The following is a 25339-nucleotide window of genomic DNA, read 5'->3' as shown; positions in this document are numbered from 1 at the left end:
AAACCTCAAGTGTTAAGGTCTGTTCTCTCACCTGAGAGCCTTACGACCCCATTATTATCTCATGTCTAGTATCCCAGCATTTACTACGTGCCACAAAATGTTTTCATTTACATGTGTTAGAATAAAAAATGCTAGAATCAAGATGCGAATTCAACGATTAAAGATTCAGTGACAGAAGCTGAAATTTCAACATGAAACAGTGGTTCTTAATAATAATAGTTTATGTATATCTCCTTTATCCATATTATATATTTTCATTATATAAAGGTTGTGAGAGCTGAATTAGCACTGGTTCACTTCTTTGAAGAACTGTATCTTAGAAGTATGATGGTTGGTAAGCCTTCTAAATTATGAAAATGGTGTTTATGCAGGTGCTCAACACTTGTGTGAAAACTGCATAGAAACAGTAAAAAAAACAACAACCCAAGACAAAAAAGTCAATGAAGAAATTGCTAGAGAGAGAAAAGCAAAAAGCAGTTATGTGTATCCTTCTATCCTGTGTTTTAATGCTGTCTTATGCTCAGACAAATAACTGTTTCAAATAGTATACTCTTTGCCTGATCTATTTTTGTGCGTGAAGTGCCATCAAGTCATAACTCACTTATGGTGACCACAGCAAGGGGTTTGCAAGACAACTGAAAAGCAGAGGAATTTTGCCACTGCTTTCCTCAGCAGAGTCTTCCTTGGTGATCTCCCTAGTACTGATCCAGTTTAGCTTCTGAGATCTGACAAGATCCATCTATGTCACCTTCCCTACTGAGCTATTATGTAGCAGAACTAAAATGATAAAAGGGGAGGGATAGAAGTTTATTAAGTCTCAAGTGTTCTATATAGCAACCAAGTCTCCCTGCACAGGCTAGCAGACAAGTGGTCACTGACTTCAAAACCATCAAGATTTTATTGCACTTTATGACTTTTCAAATGGGAGTGCTTTGGAGAAGTATCTTTTTAATCTTCAGATTAAAGTTGGCAGAAACAAAGGCAAATAATGTACAGAAAGGAAGAGATGCCACTTCAATTTAATTTAGAATTTTAAATAACAACAATAATTTGTGCAAAGATGTAAGAATTAAGTTGTATATCTGTGGATTGTATACTTTGCCTAGGAGAGGACTTGGAATAATAAAGCCTCAGCTCTGATCCTTTGTTGCTATGGTGATCTTTAGAATATAAACAAATTAAGGCACAAAATTGTTTATATCTCGCTGCGGCTACAGGAGACTGGTGCGCTGTCTGATTATTTTTACCATTTTAAAAAAATCTATACAAAGATAAAATCTTTGGATATACCCCTTCAAAAAATCTTTGGATATACCCCTTCAAAAAAGTTACATCTGAAATGTTACAAAAGTTTTTTGACCACATGACTGGTAAATGGGAATCATTTGAAAAAAAAACTATGAGAGATTTAGAAAAATAGGCCAAAGTTTCTTTAAAATGAAAGAGCAGATAATGGAAGAAGTTTTTTTAAATGGAATATTCTATAATGGAAATATTTGGAGAAATAAAACAAACTAATGATAAAATGGAAATTCTGGAGGGGAAAGCAGACATTTTTAATAAAGAGTTGAAATGAGAATTGGAGAATTTAGTTTTACAGGAAAAAGAATTTTGAGGTTCAGATCTGTTCCTGAGATATCAGATGAAGGCAAAGGATTGTAATAGCCTTGGAAGATTTTTTTTTTTGTGGTGTCAGAAGAAGATATGGTGATGGAAGTTAACAAGGTTTCTAAAATAAATTCTAGATTTGCTACAACAAGAAAGGATCCAAGAGACCCTCTGTAACAACATTTTGATACAAGATTGATAATAGAAAATATGGATATAATTATTCTGAAAGAAATCCTTATTACAATTTTGTGTGAGAGAAAATAATTCACCTTCTTAACCGAAAAATTAAAATAGAAAAAGATTGTTTGGAGGGGGAAAATTGGAAGGTGAATTTTTTAACCAACATAGATTGAATACAGTCAAAAAAATGTGACAATTCCTTGAAAGAGATAAAAGAGAGTTCTAGGAAACTAAGACATTGGAAGATTTAAACAAGTATAACAAGAATCACAGAGTTACAACAAGGAAAAGAAAAAGAAAATACTGGATTGGGTAATAAGGACCTTTAATAATTATACATTAATAATGTATAAATTACAAATGTTTAACATGGGATATAATTGGAGTTAATGCTCCACAAAAGAGGAGAAAAATATTTCATCACTCAAAAAAGTTAAAACAAATATCATTTATTCAGAAGAGACCCACATTTTGCTAAGATGGTCTTGGAGATTGTTTATATAGATGGTAAACAGATGGGGGGAAACTTTAGACCAATTAGCCTTCTATCTATAATCAGGAAGGCATACACCAAATATCTTGAAAGTAAGCTAAAAATATGAATGTCCAGAAATAATATCATTGGCCCTGAGCAAGCTGGGTTTAAATCTGCTCTGTACACAGCCTTGTCTAACCCCTCTGGTAATTGAGATTTTATTGGATAGGGTACCGGCTGGATTTAATTTCACTTGGCAGGTAGTAGTGCCATATAGTTTGCATATGAGCATGAGTAAGCGTGGCTCCATCTGAAGGTAAGTTAGTTTTGACCATAGAATGTTTCTGGAAATTGTATCAAATGTGTTACTCAAATTCAAAAAAGCAGCATACAATTTCCTTTGACCCTTGGTTTGATATTTGTTTGCCTGAAAGAAAAGAGTCAGACAATGGTCAAAGGTGGATTTTCTAGATTTAAACCCAGCTTGCTCAGGGTCGATGATATTATTTCCGGACATCCATATTTTTAGCTTACTTTCAAGATATTTGGTGTATGCCTTCCTGATTATAGATAGAAGGCTAATTGGTCAAAAGTTTCCCCCCATCTGTTTACCATCTATATAAACGATCTCCAAGGACAAGGTCTCTGGGGAAGGATAGTTCCCATCAGGCTGTTTTTACTGAGAACAGGCCTTTTGCAGCCTGAAAAAGTTCTCAAAAAGGAAAGGAATGAAGGTAAGTGTGGGAAGGGGGGAAGTGGGGAAGCCACGGTGGGAGTGGTGGAAAATATAAAATGCGTACCGGGCGCAGTTTGGCCCAGCTACGCCTCTGCCTTGAGTTCTACCATGTTGATGTCATGTAGTGTTTCTCAGGCAGAATATGTTCCACTGATGGACACCTGGTTGATGCGAGTGTTGTACCATGACAAAAAGGCATCGCTAGTGAACGTGACTTCTAGAAGAGGAGGATGGAACAGAATCCCTATTGGGAGGTTTGCACCTACAATCCACCAGTGGAATGAGCACATCACCTGTCATGGGATGTTTAATCTCTGACTAATGGTGACAAACGGGTTGAAATTTCTGAAAAACAATAACTGCAGGGAACATATGTATAGCTTTGCATGAGGTACTACTGTTATGGTCGGAGCCATTAATTTTAGCAATTTTTGAATTAGTACAGTAGGCTGAAACTGTAATTTCTGACAATGGAATAGGTTTAGTCTGATTGCCAGGACTCTTTCTGGTGGTGGGAAAGCTCTGGCTGGAGTAGAATATAACACTGTGCCTATTAATGATACTTTCTTTATGGGTTCCGATAACAGGGGTGAGTAGATTGGAAGAGAGGCAAATTCTATGGCATATCCACTTGATTGACTACATCTTCAAGCAGTTCTAGAGAGGGAAGGGTTGGATGACAGGTGTGAGTAGACTGGAAGAAAGGCAAACTCTATGGCATATCCACTTGATTGACTACATCTTCAAGCAGTTCTAGAGAGGGAAGGGTTGGATGACAGGTGTGAGTAGACTGGAAGAAAGGCAAACTCTATGGCATATCCACTTGATTGACTACATCTTCAAGCAGTTCTAGAGAGGGAAGGGTTGGATGACAGGAGTGAGTAGATTGGAAAAGAGGCAAACTATGGCATATCCATTTGATATGATGCTGAGTACCCATTGATCCTGGGAGGTCCTGCTAAGTGTGTTGGCAGTGGTTCAGTTCCTCTGCTGGTTGATGAACTATAGCTGTCAAAAACCCTGCCTTACAGGTTGGTGTCATTAGGGTGACTGGATCAAGCATTGTATCTTGGAGCAGGCAACCTTCTCCTCTGTTGGATAGAGGATTGACAGGCACAGGGAAGCCTCTTGGAATATGTGGGGTAAGACAACAAATGACACTTTCTTCTGAATGCAGAGTAGTATGGTCTGTAATAGGACCTACATTAAAGGAGCAGAAAAGGATCAGCTGTAAATTCTTAGCAGTGAGCTTGTCCTTTCTCATTTTGTTGAAGACCTCATCAGCGTTGGCACTGAAGGGATTTGTGCCTTTGAAGGGTAGGCCTTTGTTTCTGGCATGGGTTTCTTTGGGAAGCACTGTAGATCTCAGCCAGGAGTGTCAATGAAGTGCAATTGCTGTGGTGAGGCTGTGGGCTACACAGTAAGCTAAATGCTTTGCTGAAGACATCTGGTATTTGGACAGTTTGGATGCCTCTGGCCAGGAATTTCACTAGTGTGTGCTTGTCATTAAGTACCATCCATAGGAGAAGTTCATAGTAGGCCATGATGTATGGATAACTGACCATTTTGAAACCAAGGGAGTCATCTCCTTGACTGTTTCCAAAGGAGGTTTATGAGGAGCTGGGTCTTCAGGATGAGGACAAGTAGAGGTGGATGACAATTTTGACTTGGGAGGCTTTTACAGGTGTTTGTGTGGAGGTTTTTTTTAGAGGTGGTTCCAAAGAGCTTTCCTCCCTATATGTGCAGAGTGTGTAGTTTTTTTCTGTATTTCTATTGGGTCTTAAATGGTTGGATTCAGTCTCAGACCTATTGGAACTGACAGTGCTTGGATGTCAGTGTTTGAGGAAAATGTTGAGCTCTGATCTTTTTCCTGAGATGCACCCAGAGCAGCCCCTTTTAGGTTAGAAGCTTTCTTATACCTTGCCTCGAAAGTAAGTTGATGATAAATAGAGTGGTATGATTTACTGTGCTCTCCACTGAGGCATAAAAGGATTTTTTTGTGGTTGTGTGTGATGTTTGACTCACAGGATCCATATTTTTTGAAGAGCACTTTTAAAAATAATTTTCTTGGCTTTCTGAAGGCTGAGGACTGAGGTACATTTTTTGGCAGTTCATGCTGGTTAAGAAGAGATGGAATTTCTAATGTCAAACATCTCTCAGAAGCGGCAGGGAAAGAACTGAGGACAGGGTGCTTTTCCTTATCAGGCTGGAAAAGGTGGGAAACAGCATGGTGGAGGGGGACAAGGTGCCCTCAGGGGTTTTTTGAGCTTCAAAAACCTCTCTGCTGTAGGCCTGTGAATGTACAGTACCACAATGAGCCAACAGGAGTCCAGCAAGATCTCCTATAGATTCAGTGCAACAAAGCACCTCACTTTGATTTCAGTATCTACTTAAAGGTGCTGTTGGACCACAGCCAAATGGGATGGGGGCCCCATTAAGGGCTAAAAGCTTACTTAACATTTTATCCAGGCACTCATTCCTTGTAGGTCTCAATTACTCTCCACTTTCATTATCACAAAGTGCTCAGCATTTAGGAGAAATGTTTCTTTACATGCAGCTACTCAGGAAGACTACATTTATGTCTAAGGAAGCAACCACAACAGGTATAGCTTTTTCCAGTCACAGAAATAGCTTCACCTGTTGAGTTTGAAAGTCATGTAGCTAGGAAGAGGCAGAAGCCCTAAATACCTTTTACAAATGGTCAAGATTTTTAAAAAATCATATTTTTTTGTCTTTTGTATTTCCAGTAGGCAAACAAAAATAAGCTTTGGCAATACACAAAATGTATAAATCATTTTCTGCACTTCTCCCAACTCTACAAAAAAAATCAATCTAATTTGACTTCTAGCATAACAAGGGAAAAACAAAATTACCACATACTTCAACTCAGTAAATGTTAAGAAGTGGTGAACTTCATGTGTGAATACATACACCACAGGCCAAAGAACAAAACCTTCACATAATCTCCAGGTTACCTCCAGGTTACCTCCAGGTTACCTCCAGGTTACCTCCAGGTTACCTCAAATGCGGGGTCTTGCAACCAAAACAAGCCCACTTAATTGGCTAAAGTGAGTGATAAATATGTGTAGGGAATCAATCCTTAAAAATAAAGACTAAGAGCAAAATAGAAGGTATAATGTAGCAAAGCACAATTCTTCAGGTGACAGGGAGATTGCAGAGAAGCTGAATGAATTCTTTGCATCTGTCTTCACCCAAGAGGAGGTGAGGAAAATTCCTGCACCTGAACCAAGCTTCTTAGGAGGTGACTCCGAGGAACTAGCGAAGTTAGTGGTAGACAAGGAAGAAGTTCTGGCAGCCATTGATAAACTAAATGCTACCAAATCCCCTGGCCCAGATTGCATTCATCCAAGAGTTCTTAAAGAGCTCAAGCATGAAATTGCTGATGTTCTCACATTAATATGCAACTTATCCCTGAAATCAGGCTCCATCCCTGAAGACTGGAAGATGGCCAATGTCACACCAATCTTTAAGAAAGGGTCTAGGGGGGACCCGGGAAATTACAGGCCAGTCAGTTTGACATCTGTTCCCTGAGTAAGAAATTGAGTAGAATCCTATCATTAAGAGATAAAATTATTAAGAAACATGGCCAAGAAAAGCAAGCAACCTGCTGAGGAAGAGTCGAAAAGCATGGCTTTTGTCCAGAGGCAAGTCCTGTCTTACCAAACTTACTAGGAGTTCTTTGAGGGTGTAAACAGACATGTGGATAAAGAGGGGGAACCAGTGGACATTGTCTACTTGGATTTCCAAAAGGCTTTTGACAAAGTTCCTCACCAGAGACTGTTGAGAAAACTGAGCAATGAAGGAATAAGAGGGGAAGTCCTCCTATGGATTAAAAAACTGGTTGGAGGAACAGGAAACAAAGGAGGTGGGTATAAATGGGAAGTTCTCACAATGGAGAGATGTAGGGAGTGGTGTCCCCCAAGGATCCGTTTTGGGGACCAAAGTGCTCTTTAACTTATTCATAAATGACCTGGAAGTAGGGTGGGTAGTGTGGTGGGCTAAGTTTGCAGATGATACCAAATTATGTAGGGTGGTAAGAACCACAAAGGAGTCATCGAAGAGCTCCAAGCCGGACCTTGATAAATTAGGTGAGTGGGCTCTAGAAATGGCAAATGCAAAGTTCAATGTAGCAAAATGTAAAGTGATGCACGTAGGGGCAAAAAATCCAAACTTCACATACACGCTACAGGGGGTCAGTGCTTATCAGTCACAGACCAGGAAAGTGGGATTTGGGCGTCTTAGTTGATAGTTCCATGGGAATGTCTAAACTCCAAATGCATTTGGCAGCCCGGTGAAAAAGGCAAACTCTCATGCTGGGGATAATTAGGAAAGGAATCTGATAATAAGAAACTGCAAAAAAGATTGTCATGCCCTTATATAAAGCCGTGGATGCGACCGCATCTCTTGGAGTACTGTGTTCAGTTCTGGTGCAGCCACATCTCAAAAGGATATCGAAGAGATAGAAAAAGTGCAGAGAAGGGCAACGAGGGATGATTGAAGGATTGGAGCACCTTCCTTATGAGGGAGAAGGGCTGCAGCGTTTGGGACTCTTTAGTTTGGAGAGGAGACGTCTGAGGGGGGGATATGATTGAAGTCTATATAAAATTATGCATGGGGTAGAAAATGTTGACAGAGAGAAATTTTTCTCTCTTTCTCACAATACTTAGAACCAGGGGCATTCATTGAAAATGCTGGGGGGAAGAATTAGGACTCAATAAAAAAGGAAACACTTCCTTCACTTCCAACGTGTGATTGGTGTTTGGAATATGCTGCCACAGGAGGTGGTGATGGCCACTAACCTGGATAGCTTTAAAAAGGGCTTGGACAGATTTATGGAGGAGAAGTCAATCTATGGCTACCAATCTTGATCCTCCTTGATCTCAGATTGCTAATGCCTTAGCAGACCAGGTGCTCGGGAGCAGCAGCAGCAGAAGGCCATTGCTTTCACATCCTGCATGTGAGCTCCCAAGGGCACCTGGTGGGCCACTGCGAGTAGCAGAGTGCTGGACTAGATGGACTCTGGTCTGATCCAGCAGGCTAGTTCTTATGTTCTTATGTTCAGGTAGTGCTGTGCTCTGTTATGTCCTGGTGTTTTTCAAGTGACAGACAGGATAAGGACAATGCATGCAAAGTATTGGAGTACTGGTAGGAAAACCTGTGAACTATTTACAGTGTTCTAGTTAGATTCAGCCCAATTACATCTAATACAAGATTTGGTACCATAGTCAGATTTCAAGGTATTGTACAACATTAACTTCAGAAGCAGCAGATCTACAATACATAATGATATGTCTTTATTTCATCAACAGAAATGGTGTCTAGACAAAATTCAGTTAACACTATCAATTCAAATGAATGGAAAGGGGTTTTTTTCCACGATACTGTATTTACAATGAGGAAATGAAGTCTTAAATTTATTAGTTCATAGCAATGCTGTTTTTCCAAAAAGGTAAAAATTCTTAGTAACAAGGAGTAAGCATCAACAGCCATTTCATTTGTACAATAAAAATCACAAGAAACCACAGTCACCTAGAAAAAAATAATAGACAAGCTTAATAACTATTACAATAAAATGATGCATTGAATTAAGTTACATTAATCGCATAGAATCTGTGTAAAAAGTATGTAGAAAAACACCTGATGCAACTTGTTACAGTCATTGACCAGTTATGAGAGGTACAGAGGATTATACAGGTAGATATGTGTGAAAACTGTCCATACTGTTTGACCTGGGGAGGAAGAGAAGAGGGGTTGAATCCCCTTGCATACACTGATAAAAACCCTGTTTTGAATATGGCCTCTGAAGTTTGTAAGGCATATAGTAGAGGTGCTCTTGTATCTCACTGGTTCTGGAACAAACTCCTGGGGTGCTCTCCACCCTTGAAATCAACAGCTGACCCTCAAATTGAATTAGCAAAAATCAAACATCCAACAGTCTCCAAAACGAGTAGCATATTTTCTACTGATTGATGGGATCCAGACACTCCGGTCCTATTGCAAGTAGTAAATACGTTTCTGAATCATGCAAAATTATTTTTGAACTCTGCAAATATAAAAGCATTCACTTTCAATGCAACAAAATGGGTGGAAGAATCCCAGATTTTCAGGTTGGCATCCACATGTGAACTAACCTGTTAAGAAAAGAGCGCTCTGGAAAATCTTGGACCGAGTTTCTGATTCCCAAGGCTTTCGAGACATAATAGGGATCACTAACTGTAGAAGCATTTTCAAGTTCTGAGAAGTGACAGAAGTCAGTTTTTGACCAAAACAATTTACAGTTTCTTCAGTTTCTAAGGCTGCAGTCCCATCCAAACGAAAATAAACCCCAAACTCAGTGGGATTTACTTCTGAGTAAGCTTATATAGGATCAGGTTGCGTATATTTCCTTATCAATTGCTAAACTGCATAGGTGACTAAATTTGAATGTAAACTGGACCTCTGTAAAAGGGTTGATGTAGTAAAGTTAATAAGGCGTGTGATAATAATAGTAATTGTTCACTTCTACATTTGAGAGGAAATGTGAATAATTACTCCCCACCAGAAAAGTGGTAGAACCGTAGGAGCGTTATAATTTAAAACAAACACATATCACTAGTTTGAATTTGATCAACATAACATTGGTGGAGTGTAGGAAACTACAGTAATTCTTTTACATTGCAAGTAATGATGCTTTAACTTACAGAAAAAATTATAATAATTTATTCGTAGCAATCTACAATCCACCAACCAAAAGATTTTTAATATACATAAAGTGTTTGAATGGACTTAATATATGGACATGTACATCTCTATTCTGCAGCATCACGTGATGCCTGAGTCATAAAATAATTCAAATATTATAAATATACACAGTATAAACAAGCAAAATTATGCACACTGATTTTTGTTCTGTAGATAGAAATTAGCTTCCACAGGTCTCCCTTAGGCTACACCTAGAACCCCACCCATCTCTTTTAAACGTAATTTTAAAAGGTGCGCATATTAAAGATATCATGTAATTAAATTACAAAAACATCAAATATGATTAATTTTGCAAAAGCTGGCTGTTGGGATTAATGAGTTTGAACTGGATTGACTGGAACAAAGTTTCATAGTTTTATGGGGTCTGATGCTTAAAGTATGCTCTACCTTCTAAACTTACATGTATGATCTAAAAAACAGACATACATTTGTGTTATAGGGCATCAGTGAAAAAGTGATAATGCTTCTGGAATGCGATTACCATACTTTTTTCTTAAAGCCTTAAAATTCTCCTACTCTGATTCTAGCATATTCAATTTAAAATTCCAACATGGATGTTGTCATGATGGTTCTCCACATTCCATCTAGCACAAAACAACTTTTTTCTTCATGAAATTCTAGGAAAAAACAGGTTCCACGAAGATTTTTTTTCATTAAAGTGATCAACTGACAGAGTAATCACACTTGCCAGTTACCACACTGCTCTGAAAGTAATGGATGCCCTGTTAGGGGAACATAATTTTTGTCCTCCCCCACCCTGCTCCTGGAAGTAAGTGGACCTTTGGAAACAGCATCTCATGTGACCAGAATGCCACTTGTGTAAGCAGATCAAGGCATTGGATCTAACCCTGTGACTATAAAAGGTTCAGCTTTTTAAAACTAACTGCCTATGTAAATATGCTCCCCAAATTTCAGCGGAAGCTTTTGAAATTACAAAACTGGCCATATGTTAAATGTAATTTGCTAGCCCCTGACATTCTGAGCAGAATGGGTTTCTCTAAGTTTGTCTAGCTTCCACTCTCCCTTTTAAAAAGTTAGCAGATGGAATACTAATCACAGTGGTTTGCTTTTCCAATGACATTTTTTTGCGCTTCCTTGGGAACAAAAATACATGGATTAGATTAAAAAATAGTGCATTTTTAAAAGCAGCATATATCCTTAGAAAGACATTGAATAATTTAATTGTACAATATATAAAATAATAATTTTATCCTGCAGCATCAAATGCTGACGCCTGAGTCATCATACGTTAGGTCTGGGACATAAATATTGACTTTGTAACTTCATTGATTCTTTAATTTTTCTACTAGCTATTTGTTCCAGAATCAGGTTGCAATGAACTTCGGTTGTATTCAAGGCACCCCCAAGATAACACAGAGAAACAAATATATTACATAGTGTGTATTCACCTGACAAGAGCAGAAGAAGCCTAAATGAAATGAGGTTTCCTGGTAATACAAAATATAGCGAAGGCAAATAATAAAAAAAGGAGTAGTTGCAGATAGGACATGGCCAAATGCAAACATCCTATATTCTGTCTGTGTCAGTGCAAAAGCAGCTCATGTCCAGCAACAGTTCCAAACCAAGACAAAACCATCAATTCCTTCATGAATTATGACCCACAATCCATGAAAGAAAGAAATATCTTCTCCCCTTGCATTATTGTACAATGCAGACGTCATTTTTATTTAAGATCAGAGTTTTGGTCAGTTATTTTATTCCCTCTCCAGCCCAACTGAATTCGTATACACCAATTTTATGTCCAAATCTGAAACAAATTCTGTTAAATGTTTCCCTGGAAGTTAACTCAAGAGCCACATGTGGTTTCAAAGAACCATCACAATACATAGTCTGAGGAAGAAGATATAAAAGTTAGCCACTTCTAAATGGTGAACAGTCAAACTCAAAACATCCTAAACGGTTTCAAACAATAGACTTATTTGAGCAGTGGTTTTTAAAAATTAAAACATTTTCCATTAAAACAAAACAAAACAGAAGGAAACAGTAGAGAGAGGCCCAGCACCAATGACAGAGCCAGGTCAATACAATAGCTGTAGAACAATATGTTCTGTTGATTACATTTGAACCATTGTAATGAGGTCAAAAGTACCAGTTGCACATGAGTTGGTTATGATGATAAATCTTCATGTCAGAAAGCTAGTTCAGACTTGGTTGAATACCCATAAAAATCACAACTAGCTATAGGAGGTCACTTAAAATAAAAAAGGCAACAGAAAAATACATCTGAAAAAATACTGTCAGCTGAATTACAACAAAAAATCCCAAAATGACAAACCCTGGCTATGAATCTGTAATGCAATTCACATGTAGCTTTAAAATTCTAGCTTCCATTACTGTCTCTCACAGAAGTAGGATCTCTTTGCAAATCACAGAAGTGCTTTGCAACGTCGACTGATTACAAAACAACCCACCTCCCATATTCTCACCCCCCCCCCCAAGAGCTTCTGTTTCCTGCATGAAATGGTTGCAGGTTCCAATATAATTAAATAGCTATGCTTTCAAAGCAAGTCAAGGACTTCTTATCCTGGTGCCAAACGTTATCCTACAGCTTATACTAGCATCCATATGACATATATAAATATACAAATAGTTAAGAGATAGTTTTTATTTATTTTTTTACAGAAATGGTTAATACTTAAATTATATATATATAATATATATATTTTAAAATATAGCATCTTCAACCTACAGAAGAACCCCCCCCCCCCCCAGTAAGTAACCATGGCACATGCACTGTATACACCCTCCTGGTCTGAGGGAGGCTGCCGGACTGGCAAACTGTCTATTCAAACTGAAAGATAAAGAAAACACAACTAAGAGAATGAGCTTGATTCCTTCGCTAGAAAATGTGATGCAGGCTGACGTTTAGTGTAAACATCAGCATGAAGGAACACACTGTTAAAAGGAACAGCTTGGTCTGAGCTACCATTCAATATGCAATGAAGGTGAATAGTACCGATTTGTAAACCATGGGTGACATCAGAAAATATTCCTCAAAGCACCCAGGCACAATTAAGACAGAGAAGTCAAAAGTCACTTAAAAGTCACAATCTACCAGGAAGTCTACCTGCACAAGTCTTTTTTTTGAAATAAATAGCAGTTGTGCAAAAGCATTTCTCTTGTGCAATTCTTATTCATTTCAGTATGTGCAGAAAAAAGTCCTGATGTGTTGTGCCTGCCTCTAGAAATTTTTTTGTCCATGTTATCTCTGAACAGAGGATGTTTTCCACAATCATTAAGAGAATCAGCTAAGAGTTATGTGAACATTTGTAAATAAAAATTCAGTATGCTTGAAACTACTGCAATGATCTACGAGTCAGAAGCTGATCTGTACCAAAGACAATAACTGTGAACGGAGGCAATCTTGCATCATGATTCAGGGAATTATTTCTCTCTGTCGAAATGCAGTGTTTTAAACTTTTACAAATCTCTGTGATAGTCCCAATTCTGGAAGGGCCTCTTATGTGGACCATTTCTTATACTTCAAAGGGTCTGAAATAAGATTAATTTGATGCCAGTGTAAATGGGAAGCAAAGTAAGGAATACCAACATACAACAGTACTGACTGGATTTATAAACAGAAGCCAGTAGAGCTGTTCCCATGGACTAACAGTGCTAGTACTACCTGAATAAGTAAGAACTGCATAAGGAAGCTTAACTGAAACTTCACTTGGGATTATGGAATGGCATTCATTGATGTAAATGCACCTGGCCTTGAGCTATGGGTCTCAACCTCAACAACACACACTGGCCACTGAATGATTTTCATGGTATCGTATTAAACACTGAAACTTACTCAACAAATACCAATCCCTCTTTCATTCTTAAAAAAGCAGCTATTTTAAATTTGGTTTGGGAGACTGAAAAAATAATAATAAAGAATACAGAAAATACCCAATCAACACTATTGGGCAATTTCCATATTTGGCAAGATTTCCCTACATAGCCATCTCCTGAGTGTTGTTTTTCTCCTTATTTTACATAAGAGGATAGTTCAAAAAAAGGAAGCAAAGAATACAGTATATGAGTTATACTGAAGTCACAACTTCATATATGAAAAGAGGTTTGATCCAAAACTCAGTGCAAGTGGCAAAGTTGACCAATGCTGTACAGTATCTGCGAGAAAATTAGAATTAAATCCATGTTGCTCAACTGGCACAAAAAAACCCCCAGACAGCTGAGCCCCAAATGCCATTTATATTAAAAATCTCGAATAAGTTTCCAACATTAAAACTATATAAATAAGTACAAACTGAATGATATTGCTGAACTGTGAACTGAGAGCAGTGAGGGGGAAATATTTAAAACCATTACAAACCGTTTCGATCATCAAGGACCAAAAAATAAAAGGAATGTTGGAACTTGTTTATACAATAAAAATGAAAACGTTCCAGTTGTTTTTTAATGAGAAAAAACTGAGGCATGCAGGGATTTTTTTTTTGCATATGGATATATATTTTAATATACTATATATAGTATGTACAGTTTAGCTATAAAACTTTGATGTGTAAAGAAGCTGTCTTCAATGAAAAATTGAACATTCAGAGGAAATTCCTGAGTTAGGGTTTTGTGACATGGGCCACTGAGAAAAAAAGCTGCGTTTGGGTCCTCAGAGGTGTTATGTCCATCCCTGTTGAATATTGAAATTAAAAATACAATAACAACAACAACTATAATAATAAAAAAGACAGTGTTGCCACTGCTTTTGTTCCCCTGACTGAACAAGGGATAGCACCATAGTGAAGAAGATAATCAATCTCCCGCTTGTAGAGAGAAGGGAATACTTAAAAACAGTATTGCTGCTAAGACCACTGTAGTGTGCACCAAATATGTTCTTCCATCTAGACAACAAACCAACGTGGCCACTGGCTGACTGAAGATGTGATGTAAAGGTTTACCAACCACTAGGTGTACTCCTTCCTAGGCTGCTCATCTGTCGTACATTTATCGGTCATTTCCTGGCAGAAGTCCACCGTCACCGTTTGGTTATTTTGCTCTAGAGGGAGCTCCTGCTCAGAGTAAGTACCTTGGTCAGCTCCATCCAGTACTCTAGTTGCAACGCACTTGTCGGAAATGTTGTTAGGTAGCCAGTGAGCTCCTAACTGCTGCACGGGGCTTTGCTCTGAACAGCACTGCAAGCTCTCCCCAACACACTGCGATGTTACAATGTTTTGCTCCACTCTGGCTGGTGAAGAGTTGATACTGACTGCTGTTGGTAGATCCATAGGCCTGAGAATAGGGCAGTATCGGTGTAGGTCTTGGATCTGTTCGGAGCTCTGCATATCCCTACACACTTCTTGGGAAAGACAGGAGAAATTATCTAACAGCTCTCCCATGCACGCCTTCAGCTGGTTCCTTTCTGACAGGAGTTTTTCCTTCTCACAAACCTGAAAGGAGGCAGGGAAAGGAGGCATTAATGTCAGAGAAGTATTCTTTACACCTTTCTTCTAGAGCTCTGTAGCCAGACAGAACCTATCCAAACTTCCACAGAATGAGGTGGTAAAGTTCAGTAAGGTTTCAGAGGGCAGACAGGAGGAATGATATTTCTGATGTGAGGGAGAAAGGTTTAGTGTAGCTCTCTTCCCAGTTTACTGCAATGCAGAGAGTGAATCATTAGTGCCAGAGGGACAGATAACAATCCAAAACATGACCTGTGCCTTAAGACTGTGGCAATCCAGTCTAGAATTCTATCATGTGGTATTCTGTGAAATGGTTCTGAATTATGCAGCAAATGGGAGACTTAAGACAAAGGCACCTCACAGATCGGATTTCTGCCTAATCTGAACCTTACAGTGTGACTGGTAAACTGATCTGTAGGTGAGGTCCACAAGTTCTTAGAGACTAACAGATCTTGCACTGCCCAATACTTTAGTGTCATGCTGTGTACCGCAGAGCAGAAGTGGGGAATCAAATGTACGAGTCACCCATGCTCTGTTTCTCCAGCTTACATGCATCTGCATCAGCTGTCAGAACTGTTAAAGATCATGACAAACATTGGTGCAATATCATTAGTGCTCTTGTTTGAAACTCCTCATCTAATAGAGTACGCTAACAAAAATGCACCTTATTTGCTGCACACACAAGTTCAATAAACCCATTAAATTGCTTTTTGCTTGTATTTTATTGCATTTCAGAAAAAAAGACAGAAAATGCTTGAGCATATAAAATATGGCTAGAACTGAAACATCAATAAGTGTGATATTTTAGCTGTTAAAAAATAATTTTTTCCTGTCTCTACACTATGGATAAATTGCAATAGGCTCCCACAGACCATCACACTTCCTCCTCTCCCATTGGTATGAGTTCTTGGCCCGCAATCTGGTCAGCATATCTGTGAGTCAATCTAGCACAGAGCTCAGCTGCAGCTATATCACATTGGAAATACCTGAAAAACTATATACTAATGAGTTGTGAGCAATAAAATATATAAATAGTCAAGTGGAATCACTGTGATCCTGTGAATTTAAGAAAAGAAGAAGAAGAGCAGGAGGACTTTGGAAACAGAAAACCTTTCTGTTTTGTAAGGACACCATCACTGTAAGGTAGGTTAGGTTTAGAGTGAGTGGCTCAAGATTGCCCAGCAATATCTTAGATCCTAGTCTAACACTCAGGTCACTATACTGTACTTCTTTTCTTTCCTCATCTTTTCCAGATCTTCTCATATTTGGCTGCTGTGGCTTTTCCAGGCTGTGTGGCTGAGGTGTCATAGTTTTTGTGCCCAACATTTTGCCTGCATCTATGACTGGCATCTTCAAAGGAATGTCACTTTAAGATGTGTTTCTCTCCGCGGCACAGTGTGGAGTGATTGTGTGGTGGGTATACGCTCTGTCCACCTCACAGATGAGGCACGTTTACATGTGTCCAGGTGGAGTGAATTTGCAGTTACATTTGTATTTGCAGTCAAATTTACATTCACAACTGCTTTGCAATCACATTTACGACTGCATTTGCAGTCGAAGTGCATATGCATTTTGCATTAGGATGTGTCCGGGTGGAGTTCATTTGCAGCTGCATTTGAATATTCCTGGTGTTTGGTTTTGGCTTTTTTAGCACTGGCAACCAGTTTAGGAGCAAAAACTACCAAACCACAGCCACACAGCTCAGAAAGCCCACAACAGCCAGTTGATTCTGGCGGGAAAGTGTTCAACAATACATCCCCTTATATTTATTCTCACTTTTTGCACTGTGGGTTTGTTTCCCTTCCCTTCTGCTAGCAGTGAAGCTGCTTGTTGTGATGGAAGAACATCAAGTAAATGCTTTCCTGAGGTGTGCCCTGAGAGCCTGCTGCCACATAAGCTGTGACCACTGTGGCAGACTGTTCAAGTGGCAGCTGAGCTTCCTCTCATTGCCAATCTCAGCACTACACGACCTCCTTTCTAGCCTGCCACGGTCTTTAGAACACCAAAGGTACTTGGAGGAATGGCGTGAAGTAAGGGTGGAAGATGAACAGACTGAAGTGGAAAACAGGGGCCTAGAAAGGGGCAGACGGAAATGTGAAAAAGTGACAAATAGATGGGTAGAAAGAGAGAGGTCAAAACAAGATGAGAACTAGCAACTGGATAAGGAAAGAGTGCGGACGGGGTCAGAAGTGATGCAGAGGAGAAGCAAGGACATGTCAGGATCACTACTTTGTGGATTACTACCACTTCACTGCATTTGGTTGTCAGCATGACCAGCTGACAAAGAAGGGTCATTTCATGGGAGTGTGTCCCAATGTTTCACTAAACTCACCAACTTGCGGATTTCACATTCTAAATTCTGAATACAGTCCAGTTTTCTTTTGCGGCAGCGTTGAGCTGCTATCCGGTTTTTACTGCGCCGCCGAACATCATGGATAAATTCCAATTGCTCTGAGGTTAATTTGTGCATCTTTATCATCATCTGGAAATCGTTCCTTGGAAGATCTGTGATTTGATCGACAGGAAATGGAAGTTTCACCTGAACAACACAAGAGAAAGCAAAAGGTAGCTTGCTTTATTATCTAACAGGAGGACAGCACACTCTCAATCTGCACAACAGACAATCAATCATTTCATCAGTATCCTGCAGGGACAGAAAAGACAAAGTCAGTGGTAGGATTGACAGAAAAAGGAATGCAAATAAATTTCCCAGTGTTATGATACTACATACCCATGGAACTTAAGCACATTTAAACACCATGCATAGTTCTGCTTGCTTCATTTAGAAAAAAATATCCCTTTATAACTGGAAAAGGTGCAGAAAAGAATAAAAATAAAAATAATTAGCATACTACAGCACCTAATCTAAAGAGGGTACCATGATAAAGGTTTATAAACTTATGAATAATGTAGAAAAGAGAATCTTCTTATAGTGCTGGAGTTTTTGAGGTCTCCCAAAATAGCTGACAGATAGCAGAAAGTTCAGGAAAGAGAAAAAGAAACAGTTCTTCAAACAATGTGTAATTAATTTTCGCCATTCACTCTTCTAATCTATGGTGATGGTCACAGGCTCAGACAATTTAAAAAAGGGATTCAACTTATTCATAGAGAATAAGTTTTTAATGGATATTAGCCATGAAAACAAAACTGACCTGTGGTCAGTAGCAGTATATCTCTAAGTCGCAAGAGATGGGCCGCAATTATCATTTTATTTTTCCAAATAGATTGCTCTCCACTGTGGTCTACTTCTTCCCAGTTTGTAAGTGCTGTAATCTACCACTGGGAGGAATTCAGAAGCATCCACAGCTTCTTACCCCAAATGCTGGCAAGCCCAGGTCTTAAGATAATCACCTGGAAAAATTGTGTGGGTTTATTAAAAAATCTTTACGTATTTTGTTAACATCAGGCCTAACCAAGAGTTCCAGAGAACTCAGAAGCTTGTATGATGGGGTGGATCCAATCATCCTTTTAGAAGCCCTTCTCCCATGAAAAGCCTACTTAAATTAGAGCAAGGCTTCAAGCATGAACCAAAAGAAAGTTGAGGCATAAATATTTCAGTTTATAAATTTTGCTTAATGGAATGGCTACATAGAGGTAGGATCCATCCCAATGTTTTGTATTTCATTGTTCTAACAAAATATGTTACATTGGTTTTTTTGTTTTGTTCTGGCTGTTGTGTAGGCCCATATTTTGGCTACAACTTTTTTTCCTCCTCACCATGCTCTATTTACACTTTACACAGGATATCTGGTAGGCTACTGTTAGAAATAGTATGGTCAACTAAATAGTAATCCAGCAAGGAAATTCATATAGTCTGATGTCATGCCGTAATGACCCTATTAGTATCTTCTGTCTTTTTTGCTAACACATCAATTATGCCTAACTCTGGGGTGCATCATGTGTAAGTATATGTGTTGACCAAAAGGTGGCAGCAGACACTAATAGGATAACCTATGCTTAACTATGGGGAAAAATAAAAAGCCTTTATCTCCTCCAGCCAGACCAGATTGTTGAGGAAAGAGTCCTTGGATACTTGAATGTGGGCTTTAATAACTTGGATGTGTACCTATCACATACGTAACAGTACACAACATCGATGTAAGAACAACTTTAGAAGTTGACACAAATCTTTTTGTTTGTCTTTAATGCAGAAAATTCAGGTGTGCATTCACAACCATGCATTTCCTCTATATAAGACAGCATGTGAGTAATTATTTTGTTCTGCTCCTTCTGCACTCTGATATCACGTTTATCTGTCTTGCCAAACCTTGGAAATAAATTGATGACATCTTTTCACACATTCTATGAGGAGGATTTCATCATCATGCTTGTCCATGAAGATGGCAACACATCAAAATCCATCCTACCGCCTGTCAGCTTACTGTGGTATGCCACCGATATCAGTACTCGGTTTACATACACAGAGGCTGACTTTTGATATGATATAGACTATCATGTTTATAGTCTAATGAGTAATCATATGAACATGTTTGTTTTCCTTGATATACCCTTTGGACCACAAGCATAATACCTAGGTGGTGATTCTCTGAAGGCTTCCATGGGCTTTTCATGGTCAATACATTTTGCTGCTTTATACCTATTCATATCTTGGTCCACCCATCACAGCACTGGCTACTGTGCTGGGAGCAGAGCTCTGGAGTTTCAGGGAGAGAAATATCTTGATATCCTTTTAACTGGAAATGTCAGGGACTGAACATGAAAGCTTCTGCTCTACTAGCAAACCAAGGTCCTCTACTGAACCTGAATAAACTGCCTGTGATGTCACCTGGTTTCACTTATAAGCATAAACTAATGATTTGGGGAAAGAGCTTCTGTACCTTCTTTAGAATAATGGAACCCTTCTTCCAAGCAGGGCTTTAACAGCTCAATTACAGCCATAAACATAGGTCTCTCAACACTTCATTTCTGTATGTGTGTGATGGTTGCTGACTTTATGGGACATTATTTAGAATAAGAATAAGAAGATTTTGGATTTATACCCCACCTTTCTCTCCTATAAAAAGACTCCAGGTGGTGTCCAAGCTCCTTTCCCTTCCTCTCCCCACAACAGACACCTTGTGAGATGGTGGAACTGAGAGAGTTCTGAAGAACTGTGACTAGCCCAAGGTCACCCAGCAGGAACGTAGGAGTGCAGAAACATGTCTGGTTCACCTGATAAGCCTCAGCCACTCAGGAGTGGGAAATCAAATCTGGTTCTCCAGATTAGAATTCACGTGCTCGTAACAACTACACCACACTGGCTCTCCAGGGGATGTTTTTTACCCACAAAAAGTTTCAGCTACCCACTACCACACATTATTATAATGGTATACTGACTGATATAACAATACAAAATCACTAATTTTTATTAAAAAATGGCCACCAGTAGCCCGGGAGAGAGGAAATGGCTGCTGCTGGGAACAGGGAAACTGTGAGAAAACCTGCCATGTGGAAGTCCCTCTGCCACTACACTGTATCAACAGCTACACTGATAGTGGATGAAGCACACAAGCCTGTTCCTTTGTGGAAACTATCCGCAGGGGTCTGCAACCTGCGGCTCTCCAGACAATTCCCATCACCAATTGGCCATGCTGGCAGGGGCTGATGGGATTTGTAGTCTATGAACATCTGGAGAGCCTCAGGTTGCAGACCCTGATCTAAGGAAAGCCTTAAGATTTTAACCCCGAATACACTGAAATGACCGCTGTAGCTAAGTAGAGCTCAGGGATGCAGATCATTGGTATGAACTATTTATAGCATTCCAAAGCATTACACTGTTAGTACCATCTTCCTTCCCTCGAAGTAAAAGCAGAGAGTTCTCACAGCGGACATTATTGCTTTTATTTTAGATTGGCTGAAGACCAAATGCTGGGCTAAGTGACTATTTTAGTAGAGCCTTGTCCATTTTTTTCATTATGGAAAGTTAATTTTTTTGAGAATCGAACATTAAAAGACCTTGAGGTACAGTGAGTGTACTCTAAATACAATGCTTTTTTAGTTTTTTGAAAATTATTTCTAATTTTTCTTCAATAAAATAGCTGGACAATTCCAAAAGGGCTCTTTTCATTCCTATAAATGTTGTTGACAGGACTACCGTGTCATCGGCATACAACAGAACTGGGATATGGTGATTTGCCATTTTGGGGGGGTGGAATCTTACATTTTTCAGAGCATCTACTATATTATTTAGGTAGAAAGCGAACAATAGCGGAGCAAGCACACAGCCTTGTCTCACACCTCTGTGTGTTCTTACAGGTTCAGTCAGGTGATCTTCACGAGTGCATCTGACTCTAAGAAAGGTGTCCTTGTACAAAATTTGCATGAGACTCTATCACTTATCTATAGAGCTGTTTTGGAGTTTATACCATAATCTTTCTCTAGATACAGTATCGAAAGCAGATCTCAAGTCTAAAAATGCTGCATACAGGGTTGTGTCTTTCTTTGACCCATACTTCTCCAGAAGATGTTACACCACCAAACAATGGTCTATAGCTGATCTACCTTCTCTGAAACCGGCCTGTTCAATAGCCAAGAAAAAAAGACTATGTGGTTGTCCATTAAAAGAGATCGATATGATGGAACATATGTTTTTCAGGTGTCCTTTGCTGGAAGAGCGTCATAAAGATACATTGGGTCCGAAATTAAAGAGATTTGCTGGTAATAATAACAAATATATATTAAGAAGGTTACTTCAGGGAACAGACCCTAATATTACATCATCAGTTGCAAGATTTTGTGTTTACTTGTGTAAATTTAATAATTTTTAAAGAACAATGAGAAATAGGGTGAAGTGGCTTTTTAAATAGATACTGAGAAACACCATTATAAGTTTTGGTCATCTTGGCTGTTGAAATACGCAGGAGTATTATTTTAATTGTATCTTATATTAGTTAAGAAGGTTCTAAGTTGGTTTATTTTAAATTGTATTGTAAATGCTTTGGTCGAAGACCGTAAATAAAAATACCATGCTTGAAAAAAAAAGGACACTCAGAACTGTGATCAAGTTGAATCTTGTAATCCATGAACAACTGGAAGTGAGATTTTCAAACCGAAGACTGCCTAGGCTTTGTGATTTCAGTGTTCTGTTACAGATAGCAAACAACTGCCTCAAGAAAGGAGCTTTCATTTAAATGCTGCACAATTAACAGCTGTGCATTTATTAGCATCTAGATTTTTAAAAAAATCACTGAACTATTCTGTGGCTATATATTTTTTTCTAAATCACAACAAAGTATCCTGCAAAACATGCACTTCATAAATCCTCAAGTCTAGACAAGTACAACTGCCTCTCCACTTCTAATGTCATTGCTATTCACAGTAAACCTGTGTTGTATCTGACACATCCTAATGATAGATTGGTTAAGCTTCCTCGCCAACAAATGAAAAAGTATGAAATAAAACTCATTCGAGAACCAGGAATCCATCATTTTTGGCAGGGCTATGTATATGTAGCATAAAATGTGGCCAGAGTTTCCTGTCAGGCAAAGCTATCGTTTTAAAAAGAGGATTTCATCCACCAGATTTCATCCACCTTTGTTAAGTACATAGGGATCTTCTCCATGTGTGCACCTCTAGCACACAGGAGTTATACATTCATGGTAATTCCACTATACCATGCCAGACGTGTCACCATTTACCAGACAGTGACATGTAAAGGTGGCCTTCTGTCCAATCAAATTACTCCTGGTTGAACCAAAAAAGCAGTCACACATCCAACTTTCCCCCCGTCTTGCAATTCTGTACACACTTGGTGGAGTTAAATTACCAGCTAGGAAGCTTGTATGAAATAAGGACCAATTCATGCTTGCAGCTACCCACATGGTTAACTACTTATAATACATTGGTGCCATTTATGTTGGCAAGCTGAATTACTGCGAATAACTTCACTCACGCCAAAACACATTAGCTTGTCCAAAGAGGGTCTGAGATAGTGGGGCTGAAATCACAAGCATGGAGAAAACCACTTCGCCCATGTTGCTTGCCATGTGCACGTGCGTCCCCAGGTCAGTTACAAACAACAGTATGTGGGTATCTGCGCATGTCAAGTCACTTGCACATGGTTAATAAGTAAGGAATTGGCAGGTCATATAAATTGTCTTAATCCCAAATGCCAGCTGTTTTAAGTGCTGGCATTCCTAAGAGCTAGGGAAGTTAGTCATAATAACAAATTACTCTGGCTGAGCAGTTCCAGTTATTATTATGGGAAAATAAAGGAGATTAAACAGTGTTTACAACTTATACACTGTTCTGTTAAATGGCATGGAGAGGCTAAGATTGTGTAGCTCCATTGGTATTACTGAACTATACTGGAAACTGGGCCCTTTGTATACAGTGTGTGCATGAATATGAGCACACACAGAGAGCCATCTGAATTTTTACTCTACTGCTTTCAGGCAGTCATTTTACTAGGCTTCATTTCTGTCAGTAAAAGAATGGGAAAGGGGGCAGAGCCTTTTGCAGGACTGCTTTTGCCTTTGACGGACTGCTCACCAGAGCCAGAGCCAGAATCAAATAATCAGTCTGCCATGCAACCTCATCAGGTGATGTTGGGCCAGTCACGTACTCTCAGCCTGACCTGCCTCACAAGGTTGTTGTGAGGATAAAATGGAGAAAAGAACAGTATAAGGTGTTGGGTTAGGTGTGAAGGATCTGATCTGTATTCTCCTCTCTCCTTATCAGCTCTTCTGAGGTACAGTGAGCGTTCATATATGATGCCTTGTTGCTGGTGGTAGATAGCTTCTGAAACAGTCCCATGGGAGGTGTGTTCGGTTCCTTCATTACTTGCTTTTCACTGTATTATAGATTTAGGTATTCCAGAAGGTTTTGGAATACCTAGATTCAGAATAACTCCTGACAGGGATGTTCAACAGTGGAATACACTTCCTTGGAGTGTAGTGGAGTCTTCTTCCTTGGAGATTGTTAAACAGAGGCTGGATGGCCATCTGTCAGGGGTGCTTTAATTGTCTATTCCTGCATGGCAGGGGGTTGGACTTGATGGCCTTTGTGGTCTCTCCCAACTCTATGATTCTATGAAAGCTACTGCTGCTTATGGGTCAGGCTACCCTTTGAATACTGTGGCTTCCTTTATCATTTGTTTCATCTGATTATTGAACAATTTAATACAAACTTAGCTAATGTGGCTTCTTATGTTGTTGGTCATCTTTTGGATGGGAAGGGACGGATAAAATTCTGTTGTTGAGGTGTTAGTCACCATTGGTGGGGCTCACTGCTGCTCATATAGTTTAAAATGACTGACACAATGTTAGCTTTTATGGCCAAATCAGTCATGAGGAAAAATAATCTTTCTATTCCACATTTTTTCATGCATCTTGGCCAACAAATAATTTAGAAGTATCTTTCATGTTCTACTCTTTTAACATAGTTTACACATATTACTTCAAACTCATGTTTCTGCATGGTTTTCTGCAGCCTACAGGAAAGCAGTATTAAGTCAAAACAAAGCCTTTAAGGGGCAAATGCATACAGGGTCATCAAACCATGAAATGCATGTTGGGATTTTCCCCCTGTAATATATTACATTAGTATTACTCTGGGACTCGATCTAAAAATTAAAATCTCAAAATTCACACATTAACAGAATGGGAATATCAGAAACTTTTTATCATCATTCTAGTTGTGGGTGATGGTTACAGAAATGTTTGTACCATATACACCAGAGGTTTTGGTAGTAGGCTCACACTCTCTCTCGCTGGCAGTTTGAAGGAATCACAATGTGTTAATATATGTGATCTTAAATAGCATGCGAATGTGTGCCAGAATGCACCAGAAAAACTCACCAGTACATTTTTTCTAAGACTGAGAGCCAAACAGCTTGCTTGAAAAGTATCAGATGGTTCAGCTCTCCTATGGCTGCTCAATTTACCAACATGAATGGCATGTCTGAGTACTTTTCCATAAAAAATCTTTCTCCATGAGCATAAACTTCTCTTTGCCAAAAAGTTTTTGTCTGTGGAGGACTGTGTGTATGCGTGTGTGCTTTCAGTCCCAGGAGGAATGAACATGCCAATTTGCAAATCGAGCTTTCTTAATGGGGTGACAAAGTTTGCATGTTGCAGTCGTAAGTGAGATTACTGTGTCATTTCATGTCACCCATCACGGGCACTAGCTGCAATCTAACAGTTTACTGAAGGAGAT

The 25339-nt window shown here is 39.0% G+C and overlaps 1 protein-coding gene across 2 annotated transcripts in view; it reads right to left on the bottom strand.

Annotated features, from left to right (window-relative positions):
• Nucleotides 1–8295: 8295 nt before the first annotated feature.
• BACH2 (BTB domain and CNC homolog 2) overlaps nucleotides 8296–25339 on the bottom strand; it is a 204197-nt gene continuing 187153 nt past the window's right edge. For both annotated transcript variants that reach the window (XM_048494309.1, XM_048494317.1), the window contains exons 5-6: nucleotides 17517–17723; nucleotides 8296–15172 (exon numbers count right to left, since the gene is read on the bottom strand). In XM_048494309.1, coding sequence (XP_048350266.1) covers nucleotides 14690–15172; nucleotides 17517–17723 — 690 coding nt within the window. In that variant the 3' untranslated portion in view covers nucleotides 8296–14689. The remainder of the gene's footprint in view (nucleotides 15173–17516; nucleotides 17724–25339) is intronic.

The sequence above is a fragment of the Sphaerodactylus townsendi genome, linkage group LG01 (genome assembly GCF_021028975.2).
Source record: "Sphaerodactylus townsendi isolate TG3544 linkage group LG01, MPM_Stown_v2.3, whole genome shotgun sequence".
In the NCBI taxonomy this organism is placed as follows: domain Eukaryota; kingdom Metazoa; phylum Chordata; class Lepidosauria; order Squamata; family Sphaerodactylidae; genus Sphaerodactylus; species Sphaerodactylus townsendi.
The sequence above is the reverse complement of the archived record's forward strand: the minus strand, read 5'-3'. Positions and strand labels throughout refer to the sequence as shown.